At 46.4% G+C, this 19,599-nt stretch overlaps 2 protein-coding genes across 3 annotated transcripts in view; one reads left to right on the top strand and one right to left on the bottom strand.

Annotated features, from left to right (window-relative positions):
* Positions 1 to 5,650: 5,650 nt before the first annotated feature.
* On the bottom strand, positions 5,651 to 18,893 carry LOC118227007 (coatomer subunit beta-like). 2 transcript variants are annotated; one of them, XM_035417055.1, is made up of 22 exons: positions 18,716 to 18,893; positions 16,393 to 16,544; positions 15,911 to 16,140; positions 15,601 to 15,770; positions 15,284 to 15,398; positions 15,063 to 15,155; positions 14,420 to 14,557; positions 14,055 to 14,174; positions 13,454 to 13,561; positions 13,070 to 13,216; positions 11,977 to 12,122; positions 11,578 to 11,674; positions 11,059 to 11,219; positions 10,657 to 10,777; positions 10,145 to 10,372; positions 9,665 to 9,844; positions 8,724 to 8,868; positions 8,495 to 8,614; positions 8,205 to 8,350; positions 8,006 to 8,095; positions 7,039 to 7,194; positions 5,651 to 6,180 (listed from the first exon to the last, which is right to left on the bottom strand). In XM_035417055.1, exons 2-22 carry the CDS (start codon positions 16,481 to 16,483, stop codon positions 6,121 to 6,123), a joined length of 2,862 nt encoding a protein of 953 aa, XP_035272946.1. In that variant the 5' UTR covers positions 16,484 to 16,544; positions 18,716 to 18,893; the 3' UTR covers positions 5,651 to 6,120. The 2 variants fall into 2 exon arrangements, with proteins under 2 accessions (XP_035272946.1, XP_035272945.1); XM_035417054.1 differs by lacking the exon at positions 18,716 to 18,893 and adding an exon at positions 17,842 to 17,973.
* Positions 18,894 to 19,372: 479 nt separating this feature from the next.
* Positions 19,373 to 19,599, top strand: part of LOC118227005 (cGMP-inhibited 3',5'-cyclic phosphodiesterase B-like) — a 45,914-nt gene continuing 45,687 nt past the window's right edge. Inside the window, exon 1 of the mRNA XM_035417053.1 lies at positions 19,373 to 19,583. The gene's annotated coding sequence lies outside the window, so the exon portion shown is untranslated. The remainder of the gene's footprint in view (positions 19,584 to 19,599) is intronic.

The raw sequence follows: 19,599 nt of genomic DNA, 5'->3' as shown, positions 1-19,599 counted from the left end.
TCAATGTTGTTCATTGTAAATGTTGGTCTATTATGTTCTGTGTCTACAGTCATCAAAGATTGCATCTGAAGTGTTTTGGAGGGTTGATAACTAGCTCTGTGATTTTTTTTTTTCTTACATTGGGAGAGTCTAAGCTCTGGCTTTATGTTATGTGAGCCTATACCGTTGCTATGTAATTGTTAAAAGTTCTTTGTTTTTTTTAAGAGCCTTTTGTGACTCTAAACTTGTAAAAAAAAAAGAAAATTAAAGGCCATTTTGTAGGTTTAAAATTAACTGTGAAACAAACAAAAGTGGTGGTGCCTTTCTGGGGCTGAAGATTTGTGAAAACATGCTAGTAAACAGATCCCCGTAATGTCCCAACCACAGTCCACACTGCTCCCGGTAAAATACGTAAAAATATAGCCCTGATCTTGTCACGCGGAATACCAGCAGTTTACTTCCTTGGGGCTCGAAAATATGCTGTTCCAACTTCCTGAATCTGCCCGCATACAAGAAGCCAAAGGAACAACGTGGGTCAAAACAAGCTCGTCCTGAAACACACGTACACACAGAAGCTGAGCTGCCAAGTAAACAAGGCAATGGTGGGTGAGTGTGATGTGCGTGTGCAGTATGTTGTCACAGCTGCGGGACAGTGACCGCACACCCACCCTTGGCTGTTATCACAGCCTGGGGTGTAACGTTTCATACGACTGAAGGGGAGGGGCAGAGGCGATGGGTTCGCGAGCTCCACCCAGAGCGCCGCCACCTGTCCAGCCGAACCCCCAGACCCTTGATTTAATCTGGAGTCACACCTGGCAACCTCATCCAGCAGTACCCAGAACATGGTATTCAGCAGGCTGCCTGGGAATCAAAGGTAGTCTCTTTACTCCTGACCACTTTACCATTGAAAGGAAAAACAATTAATAAGATGTATCAAGAAGTATTACTTCCAATTCTTCCAATTATTATTGTCCAAGTCTGCTTCTGCATAGTGCCAGCATACATCTGACTAGAGACAGAATAATACACAATAGCTATAGCTACTTTAACAACCCGTTTACTTTGTTTTCACAGCTATACATCTTACTGATATATTATTTTACAAATAATATGTGGAAAATATAAACACATCTTGGGAGCAGAGAGTATTTTAGTTGTTAAAGAATTGGATTTGTAAATTTTAATTTTAGATTACAGGTTCTAATCCTAGGTAGGGCATTACCATTGTCATCTTTAACAAGACCAGAATTCCCCAACCCTGGTACTGAAAGGTCATGTGGTCTGCTGGATTTTCTTTACATCTTAAAATTTGCAATACATTTCTGACAAAAAACCATGGGCCTGTATCTTGTGCCTCAACAACCCTGATAATTAGCCGTACCCAACGCTGTTATGTGCTTGTTCACACACACGTCTGCACGTGGAGCTCGAATGTTAGTCGGACGAATGAGAAACAGAACTCACGCTCACATGTAAGCGATGTTGTTCGCTCCTGACAATGTCAACATTCATAGCAGACTGTCTGCAACGCTTGTTAATTCCACAGACCAGCCAGTGTCCCAGAATCATCTATTTAATGCTAAGCCTGTTGCTAATATGCAAACAGTTTTCTGAACAGGGAGTTCTACTGTGTCATGTGTACGTTTGCTTACTGCTCAGCAACTACTGGTAGGGACCTGCTGTTGCTGATTCACACGCATACTGTAAGCTCACTGTCATTTGGATACTAACTGGAATTAACATTGTCATTACCTATTTCTGGCAGTACTCTATAGTACAGTTGTTATTACCTTTAATAACCATCCTGCGTGTGAAGTTAACCATATTGAGTGCAGAAAGGGGGGACTTGTAAGTCACTCTGGATAAGAGCATCTGCTAAATGCCTGTAATGTAATGTAACTTGCAGCCATATTTACCCATACTATTAACTAGACCTGGCTATGGTGAATTAACTGTGTAATAAATTGGTTAATTAATTTCTGAGTGTGACGATAAGGTTTTTCTACCCATCGCACACGCACACGCACACACACACACACACACACACACACACAAACACACATCTTTGCATGACATTGCCCCTTTTGTAACCATGACAACACGAGGTCTAAGGGGAGGTTGTAAAGCTCAGTAACAACAAAAACCTGCACGTCCCTGTGGCTCTCCAGGATCAGTGTTGGAGACCCCCTGGGCAAGACCCTTAACCTGAATTGTTTCAGTCAAATTTCCAGCCATAAAAATTAATGGTCCTTGTTTAAAGTTGTGTATGATCCTCTGGATAAGTGCACGTCAAGCAAATAAATATTGCAAAGATAAACTGATTTAAGCATGTCTAATAAAATAATTTATGTGATGCTGATCTTTGACTCCTGAAGAGTATACATACAGACTTCTGTTCTTCAGTGAACCGTTTTATTTGACATCTGTTGCTTTGCCATTGCATTTTAATGATGCTGCTTTCTTCAGAGGTAGTGAGACCTTGTTATTTCGCTTTGCTGAAAGAACAGATTCTGATTGACTCCCATGCTGCTGAATTGCTCCCCAGGAATTCCAGGAATTCCAGTGAACTCCTGAATCCCCCATTAGCTTCCCAAGCACAGACAGCCAAGGGAAAGGAGGAGAATGGCAGCGGCCATCTCAGAGATTCACTGCCTCAGAAAAAAGCTGAACCAAAAATGACCATACTAAAGTCATGGGAAGATGTCTTCATTGAGTTCTGAGAGAGGCACAACAATTAAATATTTCCTGCTTGATAGAGTGTTTAAGGAGGATGGGACATCTCCCCCTCCACATCACATTTTCTGGGTTTATGAGTGGTCTGTGGGGACACTGCTGCAGACCAATTCATGTTCTGTGGAACCATGTACAGCTATCCACTTTATCACCCTGAGAGGGATTCATTCCACAGGGTTTCTCCCTCAGAGCAACTCGTCTGGCCAATCAGGAGCCTTCAGTGAGCTGTAGTCTTCCTGGGCCAGCTGTACCCATATAAACTCTAAGTAGCTGCATGTACTGTACACCTGCCGAACGTCTTAAGTAGATGAAGAGTAAATGTGCGTGCTGCCAAAGTTTTATATAAGCACATTTCTATGGTAATAAAAACCAGTGAGGAGAGGCTGAATGTGCACCATATAAAATGTAATTATGATAACTAGACACACTTAAAATCAGTTTTAGGTTACCTGCTGTGTGGTTTTCATTTTCCTTTATTTTTTAAAATCAAACACTATTTCACAGCAATAATATAATCTTTAAAAAAATGCACAGGTTTAATATAAAACTCAGCATGTAAATTCATACTTTGAATCAAATTGAAATTGGTGTTATATATTTCCATGTAAAGGAATGGAACCCCTTTGAGCTTTTGATATAATCTGATCCAGAGGGAGGCTCGTCTTATGCTGGGAAATTGAAAGGAGAAATAAAAGCTAAATGTGTGTGATGGAATATTAAAATAGAGCAATGATTTCCAATGGATGTCAAATTTCTCATTCTCCGGCTGTTTTAATATGGAATGTGCATATATTAACCAAGTGCTTTCACTTGGCGTATTTCTGTAAGCTTTTGCTCTGTCCAGTTAGGCGCCAGCCCTCTTTTCCCCAGGTTAGGTTGGTAACCAGTGTGCAGCTAGTATTTTGGAAGAGACTGTCACCCCCCCTCCCCCCCCTTTCCTCAAAAAATACAAATAAATTTCCCGACACAAAACAGAATCAGTTTCCTGTACAAGAAAGTGCTCAGATGGGGAAGTGGGGAGATTGGATTGCACTGGTGGAGATTTATATGGCTGTAATGTCTAAAACATGGCCAGTAACAGAGGGCTAGAGTTTTATGTGCTGGGAATAGCCAGCTGAGCCATGAGTGAAGCTCATAAATAAACACTAAAATGACCAGACCTGCGTGTGTGTGTGCGTGTCTGTGTGTGTGTGTGCACGTGCATGTGCGTGTGTGCACGTGCGTTTGTGTGTGTGTGAGTGCGCATGCACATGCGTGTGTGTGTGTTTGTGTGTGTGCATGCCTGTGTGCATTCTGGGGGCTCTTTAATTGAGTGGTGAGTTAGTGTTTCATACACCCTTTTTTTAAACTGGGGATTTAAAAGCACTGCACAATTCAATCTAAAGTAACACTATTTGGTGAAGGCAATAACCTGGAGTCAATTCTTTTCTCCAGACTGGGAATATTTTAAACAAACATCCTAGTGCACAACATTGCCCATTTCTCTATGAGATCTACTTCTGGAATGTATCATTTCAGTCTATTTTTCCGTAATTCAGTTCCCAATGCAAAAAAAGCTTCAAATACACTTACAGATGAGTAGAATGTGAGTACTTCTCTATCTGAATGGGAGGCTCTCTAATGAACGCAGGAGGAGAGCACAGGCAGTGTACTTACAGTATGCTGGCACAGATGAAAATAACGGGAGCTATTAATTAATTACTTCTAATTACTGTGCTGCCGCATAGCCATGAAAAGCATCGCAGAGCTCTTGTTTTGCAGGGATGTAACCAGGAGAATGGGAAACTGTGGAAACAAAGGTCCGTTCTCTGCCTCAGCATCTGTAATGGAATTTGAGGGGGAGGGCCTTACCATGCGCTGTATCAGCAGGTTTGCCACTATGAAATCACCCGCACAGCGAGACGCCCAGACCTGTTTTTAATCCCTAATGCAGTGTCCCCTCTGTGTGTGTGTGTGTCATACACACAGAATGCTCTTCATAATCAGGAACTAAAGCTTCCCAGATTGTTTGCCCTTAAAATAGCTTTGTGTGTGTGTGTGTGTGTGTGTGTGGGTGGGGGGGTTCCGGCTGGACTAGCTGAGCTGGAGAACAGGACTGACTGTGGCTGGCACGCATACACACACACACACACACACTTCAAATACTCACTCCTACCATCTTTCCTCATTCCAGGCAGGCGCGGGAGGCGAAGTCATCTGAAAAGCATGTGACGGAAGAAAAGAAATTCTCCAAATTCCTGGACTTCCAGGGAGCAGGGTGCCTCTCCCAGCAGCTGCAAGCCCAGCAATGTGCTGGGTGCTGCTCGGAGACGTGGAGGGGAGTGACTCTCTCTGCCCACACACACACGCTTCCTGTGACCTCAAAGCAAGGACAAAACAAACCTGACCTGGGAGCATGAACTCCCCATTCTGGGCATACTCTCCACCTCTTTCTGCTTGAGTACTTTCCACAACTCAGTGTGGAGTCTGTGAGTGCATACTCTCCAACCCCTCTATTTTAGTGTGTACTCTCAAACTCCTCTTTTAGTGTGAACATTCTAACTCCTCTGTGAGTGCATAATCGCCACCGCTTCTGTGACTGAATACTCTCCACCGCCTCACACTACGTACTCTCCACCCCTCTCCATGAGTGCATACTCTCCACCCATTTCTGACTGCATACTCTCCAACTCCACTGTGAGTGTATACTCTCCATCCCTTTTTGTGACTGCATACTCTATACACCTGACTGCATACTCTCCAACCCCTGTGAGTGCATACTCTCCACCCCCTCACACTACGTACACTCCACCCCTCTCCGTGAGTGCATACTCTCCACACCTCTTTGAGTGCAGTCTCCACTGAGCTCGTATTCTCCACCAGTTTCTGTGAGTGAACTCCACCTGTGTGTGTGTGTGTACACATTCTCCACCTCTCCACAAATCAACACAACAGCAAATTATTAAACGTAATGCATTTATTGTACGGTGCAACATTTAGTGTAAATTTCAGGTGAAGCAGAAACTATTTGCTGACGTATAAGAGAAAATTTGAATGAGGAGACATTTAGAAGTGTGAATTCACCCCCCCCCCCCCCCACCACCCAAAAAGACTGAGGCAGAGCAGAGGCAGAGACACACACACACACACACACACACTCACTCTGCACATGCATGCATGTACAAGCACACACAGACATACACCCACTCACACATGCACGTACAAGCGCGCAGACACACTCACACACACATGCTCATGCACACACGCACGCACGCACGTACACACACCCATATTCACGTGCTCACACTCACACACATGGCCACTTTACATGCTGTGATTTGTCGCAGAGGTGAGCAGTATAAAAGTGTGGAGAGCGATGAGCTGCAGTGGGGTACAGCCCCCCCCCCCCTTCTTCATCCAGACACAGGCTTACGCACTGCTCTTCTTCTGGGACAGGTTGATCTTGTCCCCCAGACTCAAAGCCATGCCCTGCGGAGAAAGAGAAAGGGAAAGAGGAAGAGTAAACAGTCTTTCACTTTCCATGTATGTACACTCCTCCTGATCTGAGGAAGGCCATGAGCCCCCTCTCCCTCTCTCCGGCTGGTACAATAACAAGCGAAGGATTGTCGTAGTATGCCAAGACATAATGAATGCTGAGCGCGTGTGCAGTGCCAACAGCCCAATATGTCTCAGTAAAGGGGAGTGCGTACATGAACAGACCCGTATTCGCCTCCCCCCCCCTCTATCCTGTCCTTCCATCTGGCTTACGTCACACTTGGACCGGAACCAGCAACCTCTCTCGCGCATTTCGCTTAATCAATACACTCCCTTAAAGGCCAATTAGTCACAGAATAAAGCAGATGCAATCACGCTGAGTGAATAGCCCAAGCACAGCGGAACATATTCTTCAAAATCCATAAAGCTCCATCATGCATTAGTGCTGGGATTAACCCCGCGCATTGTGACAGCCCCTGGGTGGGGTGGCGGTGCGCTATTAACTCTGCAGCCCTGTGTGATAGTATGTAGGGAAAAGGGCTTTGACTCATAGGGGTTGCAGGGTCAAATCCCACGTTGGTCACCCTTTACCAAAAAAAGTACTTAACCTGAATGGTTTGAGATCTCCTGCTACATTAGTGTACGGTATGAAAAAATTTAAGCTGCAAAATCACTCCTTGGTGCTTGTGAGTATAAGGGACTAATCTGATCTGAGTTCAATGCTTGAGCCATTTTCAACTGTATGCTGCAGTAAAGAGCTGATCTGGGGTCAGTGTGCAGGGCAGTTTGATCCAATCCTGGCTGCTAGTGAGTGAAATGGACTGATCTGAGGTCAGCGGGGGCGGGGCCCACCTGGCTCTTGGCCCGGATGCGGATGTGGCCGCTGACGGGCGAATCGGGGCCCAGGTGGACGGGCCTCTCGATGCTGACGTTGGCGAGGGCGTCCTCGCCGAAGATGGAGCGGGCGTACAGGTTGGCAGCCATGAACCCGCAGAAGCCAGAAAGAGCCTGGTCAGTAGGAGAGGACGCAGGGGTCACATGACAAGAAAAAAACAACTCTCTTTCACACAGTCCAGTGCACTGAAGACAACACCTCAACGTTTCCACATTCCATTTTCACACATTAATGAAAGCAGCGATTCTGAGGTACTCTACTGAGTGCAATCAATTTCCTGCCAAATAGATATAAATTTAGAATATAATTTTTTTTAACCGAGAAATTTCAACAAACTTATTTTATAACAAGACAGTTATTCAACCAATAATTTATTAACCTTAACAACACAAGCATGCACTGGCTACAATGCGGTGCGGTGCTGCAATGCAGTACAATTATACAGCGCTGCAAAACCTTTTCTCCTTTTCGCAGAATAGCACTTGGGTCATTGGGAATGACTTTGTGTCCTGATGAGTGAAAGATGATGACTGTGTGACGTATGCAGCAGAGGCAGTTCATGCAATTAACAATTCAACACTAATCAGGGCTGCGTTTCATGTGCTGAAGAACAATACCTTCCCTCATAACAATCAACTGATTTTGGGCTCTACAATGCAGACAAAATACAAAATCTTTAAGTCCTCTGTGCAAAACCCACCCATTGTCACTGCCTTGTGCATGCAAAATAAGCTTTAAAAGACAAAGGAAGAGCCCACTAACCGGGGAAACGTGCAACTTTTTTTAAGACACCTTAAACAAATGCAACTGCACACATGCATACATAATGAAAATACACACACATGCATACATAATGAAAATACACACATATGCATACATAATGAAAATACACACATATGCATACGCAATGCAACTGCACATTACCTTCTCGGGAGTCAGGCACCTCATGTTAGTGGAGCTGAGGATATGATGCAGGTACTCGTTCAGGTCTGTGATGTTCGTGTTCACCGTCACCTAAGAAAGGTCAAAGAGGAGCACAGGCCATGTGACTCCCCCTCTCTTGGGCGAGATCTGCACATTTGCTCCATGAAAGACTCCAGGCTAGGGCCCCACCCCCTCTTACCTTATTCTCCCACTCAAACTCCGCCCACATCTGCCGGAACTCGGCGTCGGTGCAGGAGGCCGGCTGGATGTAGTCCATGATGTCGATGTGGATGTCACTCAGGACCACGCAGTTCCTGTCACTGGCAGCACCGGACACGTCGTACACTGACACACACACACACAAAAAAACACACACACACACAGACACCAAGATCAGCACCACTCCGCTAACATGTACCAACATTAAAACTGCAGATCAGAACCACTATTTAGTGTGGCAGTGACGGGAAAAGAGGGGGCCCATCTTACCGATGTTGCCGAATATGATGCCGTTCTCTGTGGAAGCCACCTTTACGTTAGCCTTAATGTTGGCAAAGTCATGGGGGGCCAGTGTGAGTGGGGAGGGCTTTTCCACAAGCTTCAGGTCACCTGCGGGATTCACAGGAGGCACCATCATTGCCTCTGAGCACTTAAAATACCAAATTCGAAATGCTAAAAATGAGAGGTTATACAGGGAGACTGCCATCTTCACACTCACCCAGAGTGGCCAGCTCCAGGGTGCAGTTCTGCAGGGTGTCGCTGGTCTGGTTCACCACCAGGACGTCCAGGACGATGTCGTACTGGTTGACGTGGACGTAGGCCTCGGCGTAGACGGGGTCCGAGAACCCGGTCAGCTGGGTGACCTGCGGCACAGCGGGAGCAGAGGTCACCAATCGGCCAATCAGCACGCGAGTGCTGCCGGTGAACACCGCAACCGCGACCTCAACCGTAACCGCAACCGCAACCTCAACCTCAACTGCAACCTCAACCTCAACCGTGACCGTGCCTCATGCGAGAATGCAGGCGAGCACGCGTTCGTCCGCTCAAAGCAGCGGGAAAACCAGAGCCGCAGTACAGCACGTCTTTATCGCTCAGTGTTAGTGCCTTACAGGCACCAAAGGACTGACTGATTAAAAGAGGCCGTTTGTTTCTTTTTTAACGGTATTTTCTCAGGAATCCCAATCATAAACACTTGCTGTTAACAAATGGAATTCATGAAATTCCACTGAACCCAGCAGTCAACAACCTGTAAGATACCACTGAGGCAACAAGTACTATTGACCAGAGGCGCCATCTACTGGACAATACTGGATGCACAGCATTCTCTGCACCACAGAGAGCACAGCCGGCTCAAAGAGGAAGATAACATGCTTCATGTTCAACACGTCACTATCAAACACCTATCCATGTGCACACAGAGACATACTGCTCAATTCAAGAAAAACTGACATAGAAATTAAGCAACAATTCCCACTCAGAGAGTGTCTGAGAGTTCTTACACCATAACTAATAAACTAATACTAGTAACTCATAAAAAGTGTATTTTCAGGGAAATTCTTGAAACATTTGCTAAATTATCATGTCATACAGTAAACAAATAACCCCGAGCCAGCATTATTAACACACACAGACCGTTGCCATGGCGCACTGACCCCGTACCTTGTTGAGTTTAGAGGCCAGCGGGTCGTTGGCCTCCTTTCTGGGCGTGTTGCCCATGGCAGCCAGCAGGCTCAGCTGGAACAGGTCCTCCTTGGACGCCATCTCGCTCTTGGCGGTCAGCTGCATGAAGGAGATGGGGTCGTCCGCCTGCACGGTCACGTTGCGCTTCTCTGACTCTTTCTGCGAAGAGAAACAACCGACACACACAACACGGTCATTTCCCCTTTACTGAACCCACATAATCACACTAAGAGTCGAATTAACACTGAACACTACACTGTGAGCAAAGCAGGATTAAACCAGACACACATAGCAAAATGTTGAGTGCTAAATCAACTCCAACAGAATACACAACATCCCTTCTGACTCAAATGAACTGCAACAGAGTAACATGTACTTGCTCAGAATGAATAAACAGTCAGGGTCAACATTGACACCTTAAATGTGAATTTGAGTGGCAGCGGGCGCGAGAGGCCCCACCTTCTGCGAGATCTTCTCCTCCTCCAGCCGCACGCTCAGCAGGTGGGACAGCGAGCGGCGGCACTGCTTGTTGAAGATGTCGTCCATGAGGGGCGGGCACTCGGACAGCACCTTCAGGCACAGCGAGATGCGGTCCACGTCGTCGTCCGTGATGGGCTTCTTGGGCAGCGACGACTTGCCCAGGTGGAGCACGGTGGCCATGATCAGCATCGACTCGGCCACGAAAGACTGGGGGGGGGGGGGGGGGGGGGCAGGGGGGAGAGGCAGGGAGGGAGCGCGTTAGCCCTGAGCGAACAGCCAGAACTGACTCTAAAGGGAGAACGCGTGACTGCAAACTCCTGCTTTAGTGCTCATCGCAGCCCCTGTAATTGATTGGGGAGAGTGCAGACAGTCATGTGATCCACTCTGGGGCTGCTGCTCAGTCAGGAGCCGTTTCCAGGTTTATAAAATGATTTTGGTGAAAATCATCACAGGTTTGATGTGTGGTATGGCGGTGCACACGCTAAACTCACGTTGTGTTTCCTCTTGTCCTGCACCAGGGCCATGTAGCGCAAAGCCACCTTGGTCAGGGTGGTAGCCAGAGAGGCGGCGACGTAGAAATCACCATCCATTAGGAACCCCCGCAGAGGAGGCCTACGAGAGAGAGAACACCACCCAGGAGATTAAATAACTACCACTGTGCCTAGGAGTCTTTCACAGAGGAGGCCTACGAGAGAGAGAACCACTCCCAGGAGATTAAATAACTACCACTGTGCCTAGGAGTCTTTCACAGAGGAGGTTAAAACAAACAGGTCAATCAGACGAGGACTTCAGGAGGAAAACTGAAACCCCTCCCCCACCCTCTGAAACACTCTACCCGATGCCCTGTCTGAAGCAGAAGCACAGCGTGACATAGCTTCAGCGGGATACTTTACCTGTCCCCGTCTTTTTTGGAGGGCCGGGACGAACTGAGCGCGCTCTGTGTGACGTAGGTGCCCATCTCCGTCACCAGCTTCTGAGCGGGCGCCACGCTGACCTCCTCTTCCGGTTTCACATCTCCCGACTCACGCTTAATCTCGCTCTCTACGATGGGGATCTGTGTGCAGGACATGAGAGGAGACACGACCACGTTTTCTTTAAAGAAGAGCTGTGTTCCAGTGAAAAAGCAGCTGTTTATTAATATTACTAAACCATTACTACAAAACAAGAACAGCACAGAGGAATTTCACCAAAACCCTCATACACCTGGTGACATTACAAACTAAAAAGCATGTGTGCTGAAGCCATGAAGTCAGAGAAGAACACCAAGAACGCACAACACTTTCATCATCTGGAGGGAGGTAAAAGCTATCTCCTGCTGTTCAGAGATGTGGGGTGTTCATACACGTTTGGTGAGCGTGGCTCCTGTGTCCTGTTTTATTAGAACCACTCAAAGGAATCGGGCAGGAACGCACCTCTCCCAGTGACCTGCGGACCTCTGTCATCACACTCTGGATGTCCTCCTTGGTGCTGCAGTACTCTCCCAGAATCCACAGCGCCCCCCGGTAGATCCTGGCACAGCAAACAAACATCTTAACACTGAACCACACAGTACCATCATCCAACAACCAAGAGAGAGCCACACTGAAGCATGCGTTAGCTCTCAAGTTACAGCAAAGAGTGAAATAGTAATGAGCAGTCAGCACTAGCTCAAAAAGGATCCTTCACTTTAAACTACACTTAAAAAAATATACATATATATATACATAAACACTGAACACATGCACACACACACGCTCAACACAGTACTTTTCCCTGAAATACCACAGTTGAGTGGACACATCTCTCTTGTTCAGGGGTTCACGGTGTCTTACTTGACCGTCTTGATGGCATGGAAGACCTCCAGCATCTTCTCGATGATGAGCGGCCTCAGGTTGTCGAACCTCTGGATGGCCTCGCGCACGAACTCCAGCACGTCAGCCGCCGCTGCCTCGTTAGTGTCGCTCAGGAACTCCATCAGCTGGCGAACACGCGGGAATCACATCACGTCAGTACGTACAACAGGGCCCAATCACATCACGTCAGTACATACAACTGGGCCGATTCACATCACGTCAGTACATACAACAGGGCCCAATCACATCACGTCAGTACATACAACAGGGCCCAATCACATCACGTCAGTACGTACAACAGGGCCCAAACACATCACGTCAGTACGTACAACAGGGCCCAATCCCATCACGTCAGTACGTACAACAGGGCCCAATCCCATCACGTCAGTACGTACAACAGGGCCCAATCCCATCACGTCAGTACGTACAACAGGGCCCAATCACATCACGTCAGTACGTACAACAGGGCCCAATCACATCACGTCAGTACGTACAACAGGGCCCAATCACATCACGTCAGTACATACAACAGGGCCCAATCACATCACGTCAGTACGTACAACAGGGCCCAATCCCATCACGTCAGTACGTACAACAGGGCCCAATCACATCACGTCAGTACGTACAGCAGGGCCGATTCACATCACGTCAGTATGTACAACAGGGCTGGACAGCTCAACTGGGAACCGGCTGCTTTGGCTTCTCTCCAGTTCTACACATCTGTGAGAGTCACGCAATTCTGCGGAAGTCCGGTGTGAAAGACAATGTCCAGGTGCCTTAAGAATGGCTTAGATTTCATGCGTGGCTGAACAGTGTAATCACTGAATCTTAACAAGAATTAATTACTAACAAGCTCCCATCTAACCAATGGGAAAACACTATAATTACAGGATTACTTACCTGATTATTTGAATGCCAAAATCTCAAGTTCACAGTGCGGCACTTACAACCAGCACACCACACACCTGTAGAGTTCCACACACCGCAGTGGTGCTCCTTCTTAGGGGAGGGACAGGGCTGAGCTAGCACAGGGGCTGCACAGTGCGTGTGTGCGGACAGGAAGTGAGCTCACCACGGGGATGACGTTGGCGGCCATGTCGGGGAAGCGCACGCTGCATGAGTGGAGGGTGCGGACCAGCAGCTGCCGGTACTTGTCCGTGTCCTCGTGCTCCGTCACGTTGTTGGTCTTTATCACCTCCTTCTTCAGGACGATCACCAGCTGCAACACGCCAAAGCCCCGCCCCCTGTTTAAACCACACCCCCTAATGCACGGGAGGCAGCTCCCACACTTACACCGAAGACAACCCCCAGCTCGTAAAATATTCTAAAGCAGGGATAACGTGTCTTCATTTGTTGCTGAGGACAGTATAGGGATCCTCAGACCACAGTTAAGGAACAGTTAAGGGACTCAGGGGGTCAGATTCTGGGTCCTGGAGAACTGGACCATAAAACGCACCTCCTCCACGTTCCGGGACGAGACCAGGTCCAGGGCCAACTGCAGGGTTTTCTTACGGACCTCCAGATCGGGCGTGGTCAGGACCCGCAGGATATCCATCACCAGATCCTGCGTGACACAAAGCATTATGGGATATCAGTGCTGATAGGGAAGAACTACTTTCAGCAAGCATGCCCGGGTCTATCAGAGCCAAGCATTCAACATTAAGGCACCAGCAATCAATGCAGCACAACTTTGCCAAAGATGGCAGTGAGCCAAAATGTTATGACCTTTATGCAAAAACAATGACTAATGACTAATACTCTTTTGAACAATATTAATCTGTCTTCATCCTGTTGGCTTAAATAAATGAGTCATGAATTTCAACTAACCACTTCTGAAATTCAGCCAGGTACTAATACTTATAGGTATTACTCTGCTACCAGAAGTAAATGGCATGTTGTCCAGCCATCACTGCTGAATAGGGCAGGACGGAAGCTAAGAGAGCAGATCACACAGTGCAAACGGGCCCCTGTGTGGGGAGTACGCGCGCGTTTCGGTGGGGTGTCCTGGCTGAGCTGCTCGCAGTGGGAGGAGTTTACTCAGACGCAGGTGAGCTCACCTGCAGCACGCGCTCGTGGGCGGGCTGTTCCTTCAGCTCGATCAGCCGGTCCAGCACGATCAGCTTCACGTTGTTGTCGCTCTCCTTTATGATCAGGTCGATGTAGCACTGAGCGGCAGCCTGCAGAGCACAGAGTGGGGTCAGAGCAGCCCCTCTGCTTTCAACATGGATTTGTCACATAGCATGAAAAAGTAAGGCTTTACAATTAAAATGCACTTAAAACTTTTTTATTACTTTACGAATTTGGCGGAAAGGTCTGTTCTCATCATCATTCATGCACACGTGTATGTGTATGTGTGTGTGTGTGTACGTGTGTGTGTATGTGTGTGTGCGTGTGTGTGCATGCACGCTCAGTGGGGCAGTACCTTGACGGCGGTGGGCGCGCTGGACAGTGTGACCAGCGTCCCTGCAGCCTCGTACTTGACCGCGGGGCTGGAGGACTGCAGCAGGTTGTAGATGCAGCGGATGAAGCGGGCGCGCTCAGAGGGGTTGGCGTGGCACACCTGCACACGAGGGCAACGCCAGTGACATCAGAGACCCCGTCACAGGAACACAGCGCCACCCCGTGTTACTACGGTATACTGGCACTCTACAGCACCGCTCTGCAGTGCTCACCGTCAGAGCATTTATAATAAACCCGCGACCTAAATGTGACCCTGCCCTCTGTTCTATCGTCCATTACATCTCCTCTCTCCCTCCACTTTGATTGCAAAGGTAAATGCAACAGTGCTTTGATTACACAGGAATCCATGACAGAGCTTCGATTATGTAGGTTTATATCACACAGAAGGAAATATCACTGCTAGTACAAGACCTTACTATAAGCAGGCGCACTGAGTGGAATGTTTCATTCAGTACTCTCACCTACATAATGTAAAACCTTGAATGGGTCAAAGGGCTTTACACCGAGAGGGAAATTTCTGTGCCTGAGGCAAGATATTTCATAAAAGGATCGAAAGGCACTGATGTGGAGCCTTCACAGAATGAGACTGGCTCACCGGCACCTACCTTGTAGATCAGCTCCACGATGACCAGCTGAAGGATGTCTCCAAATGTGTGCACCTGGTCAATGCAGGTGCTCAGGTAGTCCAGCGCTCTATCCTGCATCACAAACAAACGAGTGAAAATGGACATGTGCACAGCAGATTCCATTTGAGTTGCACAGTATTCTGAAATAAAAGAAAAACTCCTCAGCACAAACAAACAACGAGCATTCCCTCTCTGTTTACCTGATCAGCGTGAATGAGCATCATGAAAGCGTTCCTCTTGCAGCTGGCGTCTTTCTCGTTTACCAGGAAATCGTGGATTAGCTCTGGAGCGTCGGGGATCAGATTTTCAAAATTCCTACAGAACAAAACCATTTTTCAAACGTTCATTCAGACTGATATTTAAGAGTTATTTCCTCCAGTTTTGAAAAGAAAACACTGTCTGATTTCAGTACGTTCAGCCTGTCCTTCAACGGGCTCATCCCACAAATGTAGGTGGGCCGTCCACCTAGTCTCACATACAGAGCTATATGTCCATAGTCACACACACACGCGCACACCTGTAGATGGTGTAGATGGCTAAGACGGCGTTCCTGCGCACGTAGCTGTGCCTGTGCTCCAGGCAGGCTCGGATGGCGGGCATCAGCGGCTCCAGGAGCTCCGCCTCCTTCAGCTTGCACAGGAAGCGCAGCGTAGAGCCCCGGATGAACTCGTTGGGATGCTGCAGGTCCTGAAGAGAACAGAGCGTTTTCCCGCTTAAAAACTCCCCTCAAAATAATTGCCCCTGCCCTTTTTTCCTCCCCTTCTCTTCCCAATTTGGATATGGACACTGTACCTACACTGACTAAGCCGCCCTCGAACCCGCGTTACCTTCCTGTAGGCGTCGCACACCAGGATCATCTCCTGCAGCAGTTTGCCGTCAGGCGTCGTCTTGGGGACGATCTCCCAGAAGACCAGCAGCAGCTTCTTGATGGTGTGGTCCTGCAGCGGCAGCACGAAGCGGATGATGGTCATCAGGAGGCCCGGAAGCTTCTCCCCGTTCAGGATCATGATGATCACCTTCTTCAGCGCCTCCGTCTTCGCCTTGATCTCCCCCTTTTCTGCACGAGAGAGGAACCGGCATCACGTGTAAAACAATGAAGGGCACGGTGCTGGCTTCAACAGAAATACATTTTCAGCCGTTCATACGAACTGGCTTTTTACATTAGTACAATTATAATAAACACAGCAGAAGAGAAGGCAAATAAATAAATTAATCAGCAAAAGAATTACATTTCCCCTGGAACAAAACTCCAGCAAATTATTTTCTTTACAATGACTTGAATTAACAATTAATTAAATAATTAATTTACCCAAATCTGCCTTGAGGCTGATTTCGGTGGGAGGCTCCGAGTCGGTCGGGACATTTATGAGGGTGTAGCACACGTTTTCGGCAGCTGTCATGGTGCCGGTGGGTTCACTTCTTCCTTAGGAATGCACTGGTCAGAGCTCTTCGGGCAACTCCCTGAAAGTATTTAAAAAAACAAAAAAACATTTTCAGTATAATTTGTAACTCACTTAGTCAGCTAAAGAAATACACAAGAAATACACAAGTAGCATGTTGAGATACAAATGGATTGTTTCACCTTCAATTCAAGGGTCAAACTACTGTCACAAAACAAGAAGGGAGATAATTCACTTTATGATTAACTCTACAGACTGCAGCGGTCTTTTCCCAGCATTTTATTTAAAAGCAGGAAGCTAAAGTTGTTGTTTTTCTTTAAGGTAAGCGGAGATGGAACCAAAATCAGCCATTCAGAATATCAAGGTAAGGATTTGTATAAGGCAGGATTTTTTGTTCTTGCCAGTCTCACTCTCCCAATCAGCTCCCTCCCTGTCAGGTGTCTAAACCGTTTTTTCAACAGCGCAATGTAGTCTTGATGCCCTGAGCTAGTTTGCCTCCTGCCTGTCACGTCATTCTTGCCAAGTCAACTAAGAAGGTGAGCGCTCTCTCTCCCCACATTTCACACTCATACTAGGAGTTCCCCAATGCTCAGTGCTTGCCCTTCTTTGGTTCTCCGATTACGTTAAATCACGTTTATCTTGTGCCCGCGGATGTACAAATAGCCTACTGTTAGGCTGATGACACTCAGCGATTTCCTTTCAAACACAACAGTTAGCTAATAGCTTCCTAGTTTAATCATACCATTAACTACAAACAAGCTGGCGAAGCAATGCTACCTCGCTAGCTAACAGCTAGAAATAGAAAATACGCGCAAGTAAAATTATCTGGTTGCGCCTGTTGGCTATTTGACAGGTAACACGTACGCAGTGCTCGCACATACAATTATCCTCTTATTGAAGCAGTTCACTCCTTTCTTACTACATTACACCAACAGTCTGGGAACAGAAAGAGTAACTTGCGGGATGTGCAACAGCTTCGCGCAACTTCATTAAACATGAACAGAACCGGCCTTGAGGCTTCAATTCAGGAAGTGAACTTGGCTAGCCAACTAGCTACTAACTTTCAGCAAACAAGCTAATAAATCGAAATGGCCTAGCAATGAAACTAACAAAGTTAGTGAAGCGGTATATTCAATGAGGCTTGTTAGCCAAATGCAAGATTTCTTAGCTATGTCAACTTGATTATGACGTTACTTAGTTTTAGCTGGTGCAGGCAAATTGAGTTAGCAAGCTCCTTTTATACGGTAAGGCGAGCTGTCTAGCCATTTTCTAGAAGAAACGATCCACCGCTACGTAGTTAGCTATATTCAGAAATATTTATTCGACATCACTCTCTGGTTTTTTTGGTCATTTATTACCTTTAAAATGTCGTTTCAACGTTCCTTTTAGTAATGTACACGCAGCTCTTCAGCCTTTTTCTGTGTGCTGTCTCCTCAAGGCTGCTTCTTACCAATGACGTGGAACTCTGAGCCACATCAATACTACAGAAAGCCTAGTGGGCCAAAACAGTGTGTAACATGGAAAAAACGCCAGGGGTATCTCTGGCCTCCCAATTTGGAATAGCACCACCCTGGCTACTCGTGGTATTGCAATTTTTGTTGTGCTGTCCTGTTCCATACTTTAGAACCCATTTTATCGAATAAGCACACTACTGCTAGCTATGATCAGGCAAAGTAAATTTTATGCCGTTAAGGTCTACTCGACTTGAAAGCTGTGTCATCTGTAAATGTAAATATGATGTACATTATTTTTCTAACTAAAGCACTTCTCTGGAAAAGGTTCCTACTGACCAGCCATTACTGCTGAGTGTTTCTTGAACGAAGTGAAAAAAGAGACTGGCTTGCGAGGCTAAGTGTTTCCCAACAGAACATACTTGTTCCCAGCTATTATAAATCATTCAGTGTCATTCTGTGTCAATGAAGCACAATATTAGCCTTTGAGCATGAGCTGTTCTGTGAAAGAACACTTCAATAACTTCAATATAAAACAAACTAAGGACAATGATAATAAAGCATTCTCAATTAGTTTGCCTGAAGCAGCTCAGAAAACACACAGGTTTACTGATACAGCAAGACATTTTCAGGGAAGGTTTGTGTTTATTTAGACGTATTAACTAAAACAAAATAACAAGCAGAACAAAACTCAGGTGACCACCTACCTGTCTTGGCAAAAAACCAAAGTTGACAGTGCATTAAGTGACTTAACATAACTGGTACACTGATTTATACTTACTGAAACCAACTGAAACATGTTAAAGTGTAATACTGGACAGAAAGCACAGTTTATCTGTGAGTGTTGAGGATTGAGAGCAGGCCTTTGCTCAAACTCTGTGACAGCCCAGACTAAACGGGACTAGGCTGAATTGGACCAGACCAGTTCAGTTGACTGTGTTCTGTTCTGTAGGCACTTCCTTGGCCTTCTGGGCTACGTGTAGAACATAGCAGAGGATAGATGTTAATTATACAGAGAGGATAACTGGAAAAGACACAGACATCGTACCAAAGCATGTAGCACACAAACCCAAAATCAGCGATAGTGCTAGACAAGAGGTGAACAATATAATACTTCCCGCCAACTTAGATTTCTCTATGCCTACGCAACACAACTTTACGAAAAGAAAAGCGTGGAAATCAACTCAAGGCTTGTGTGTTCCAGTAAGCTTAACAGTTAAATTGCGCCACAGCACGCTAGCAAAATGTGCTAGCCAAAAATCAGAAGATAATTTCTAAATTTACATAACATTCTGATTATGCCAAAATCTAAAATATGGTGTGCTGGGACAAGCTAGTATCTGCCAATAAGCAAAACGCTGTGCATTATCAGCGAACTACCATGGATCTTACGTCAATGTGAACGTGCACTTGAGGATTCGGAAGTATCGTAGTTCGCTGGAGGAGTTAAAGGATTATGGGAAAATTTAACTATCGCCTGCAGTCCCAGAATTATTTTAGAAACTACACCGTTGAAAGATTTTTTAAAGTTTGATTATTCAGTTTTTTTCCATTACAGTCAGTATAATTTAATCAATACAGAAAATATAGTGATTTAGACAAACATATAACTATTACACAGGAGGCTACAATGGGGCGCTAAATAAAAGGTGAGGGATACTTTTA

Source organism: Anguilla anguilla, chromosome 5 (genome assembly GCF_013347855.1).
Source record: "Anguilla anguilla isolate fAngAng1 chromosome 5, fAngAng1.pri, whole genome shotgun sequence".
NCBI lineage: Eukaryota > Metazoa > Chordata > Actinopteri > Anguilliformes > Anguillidae > Anguilla > Anguilla anguilla.
This window is presented reverse-complemented; position numbering and strand designations above follow the sequence as displayed.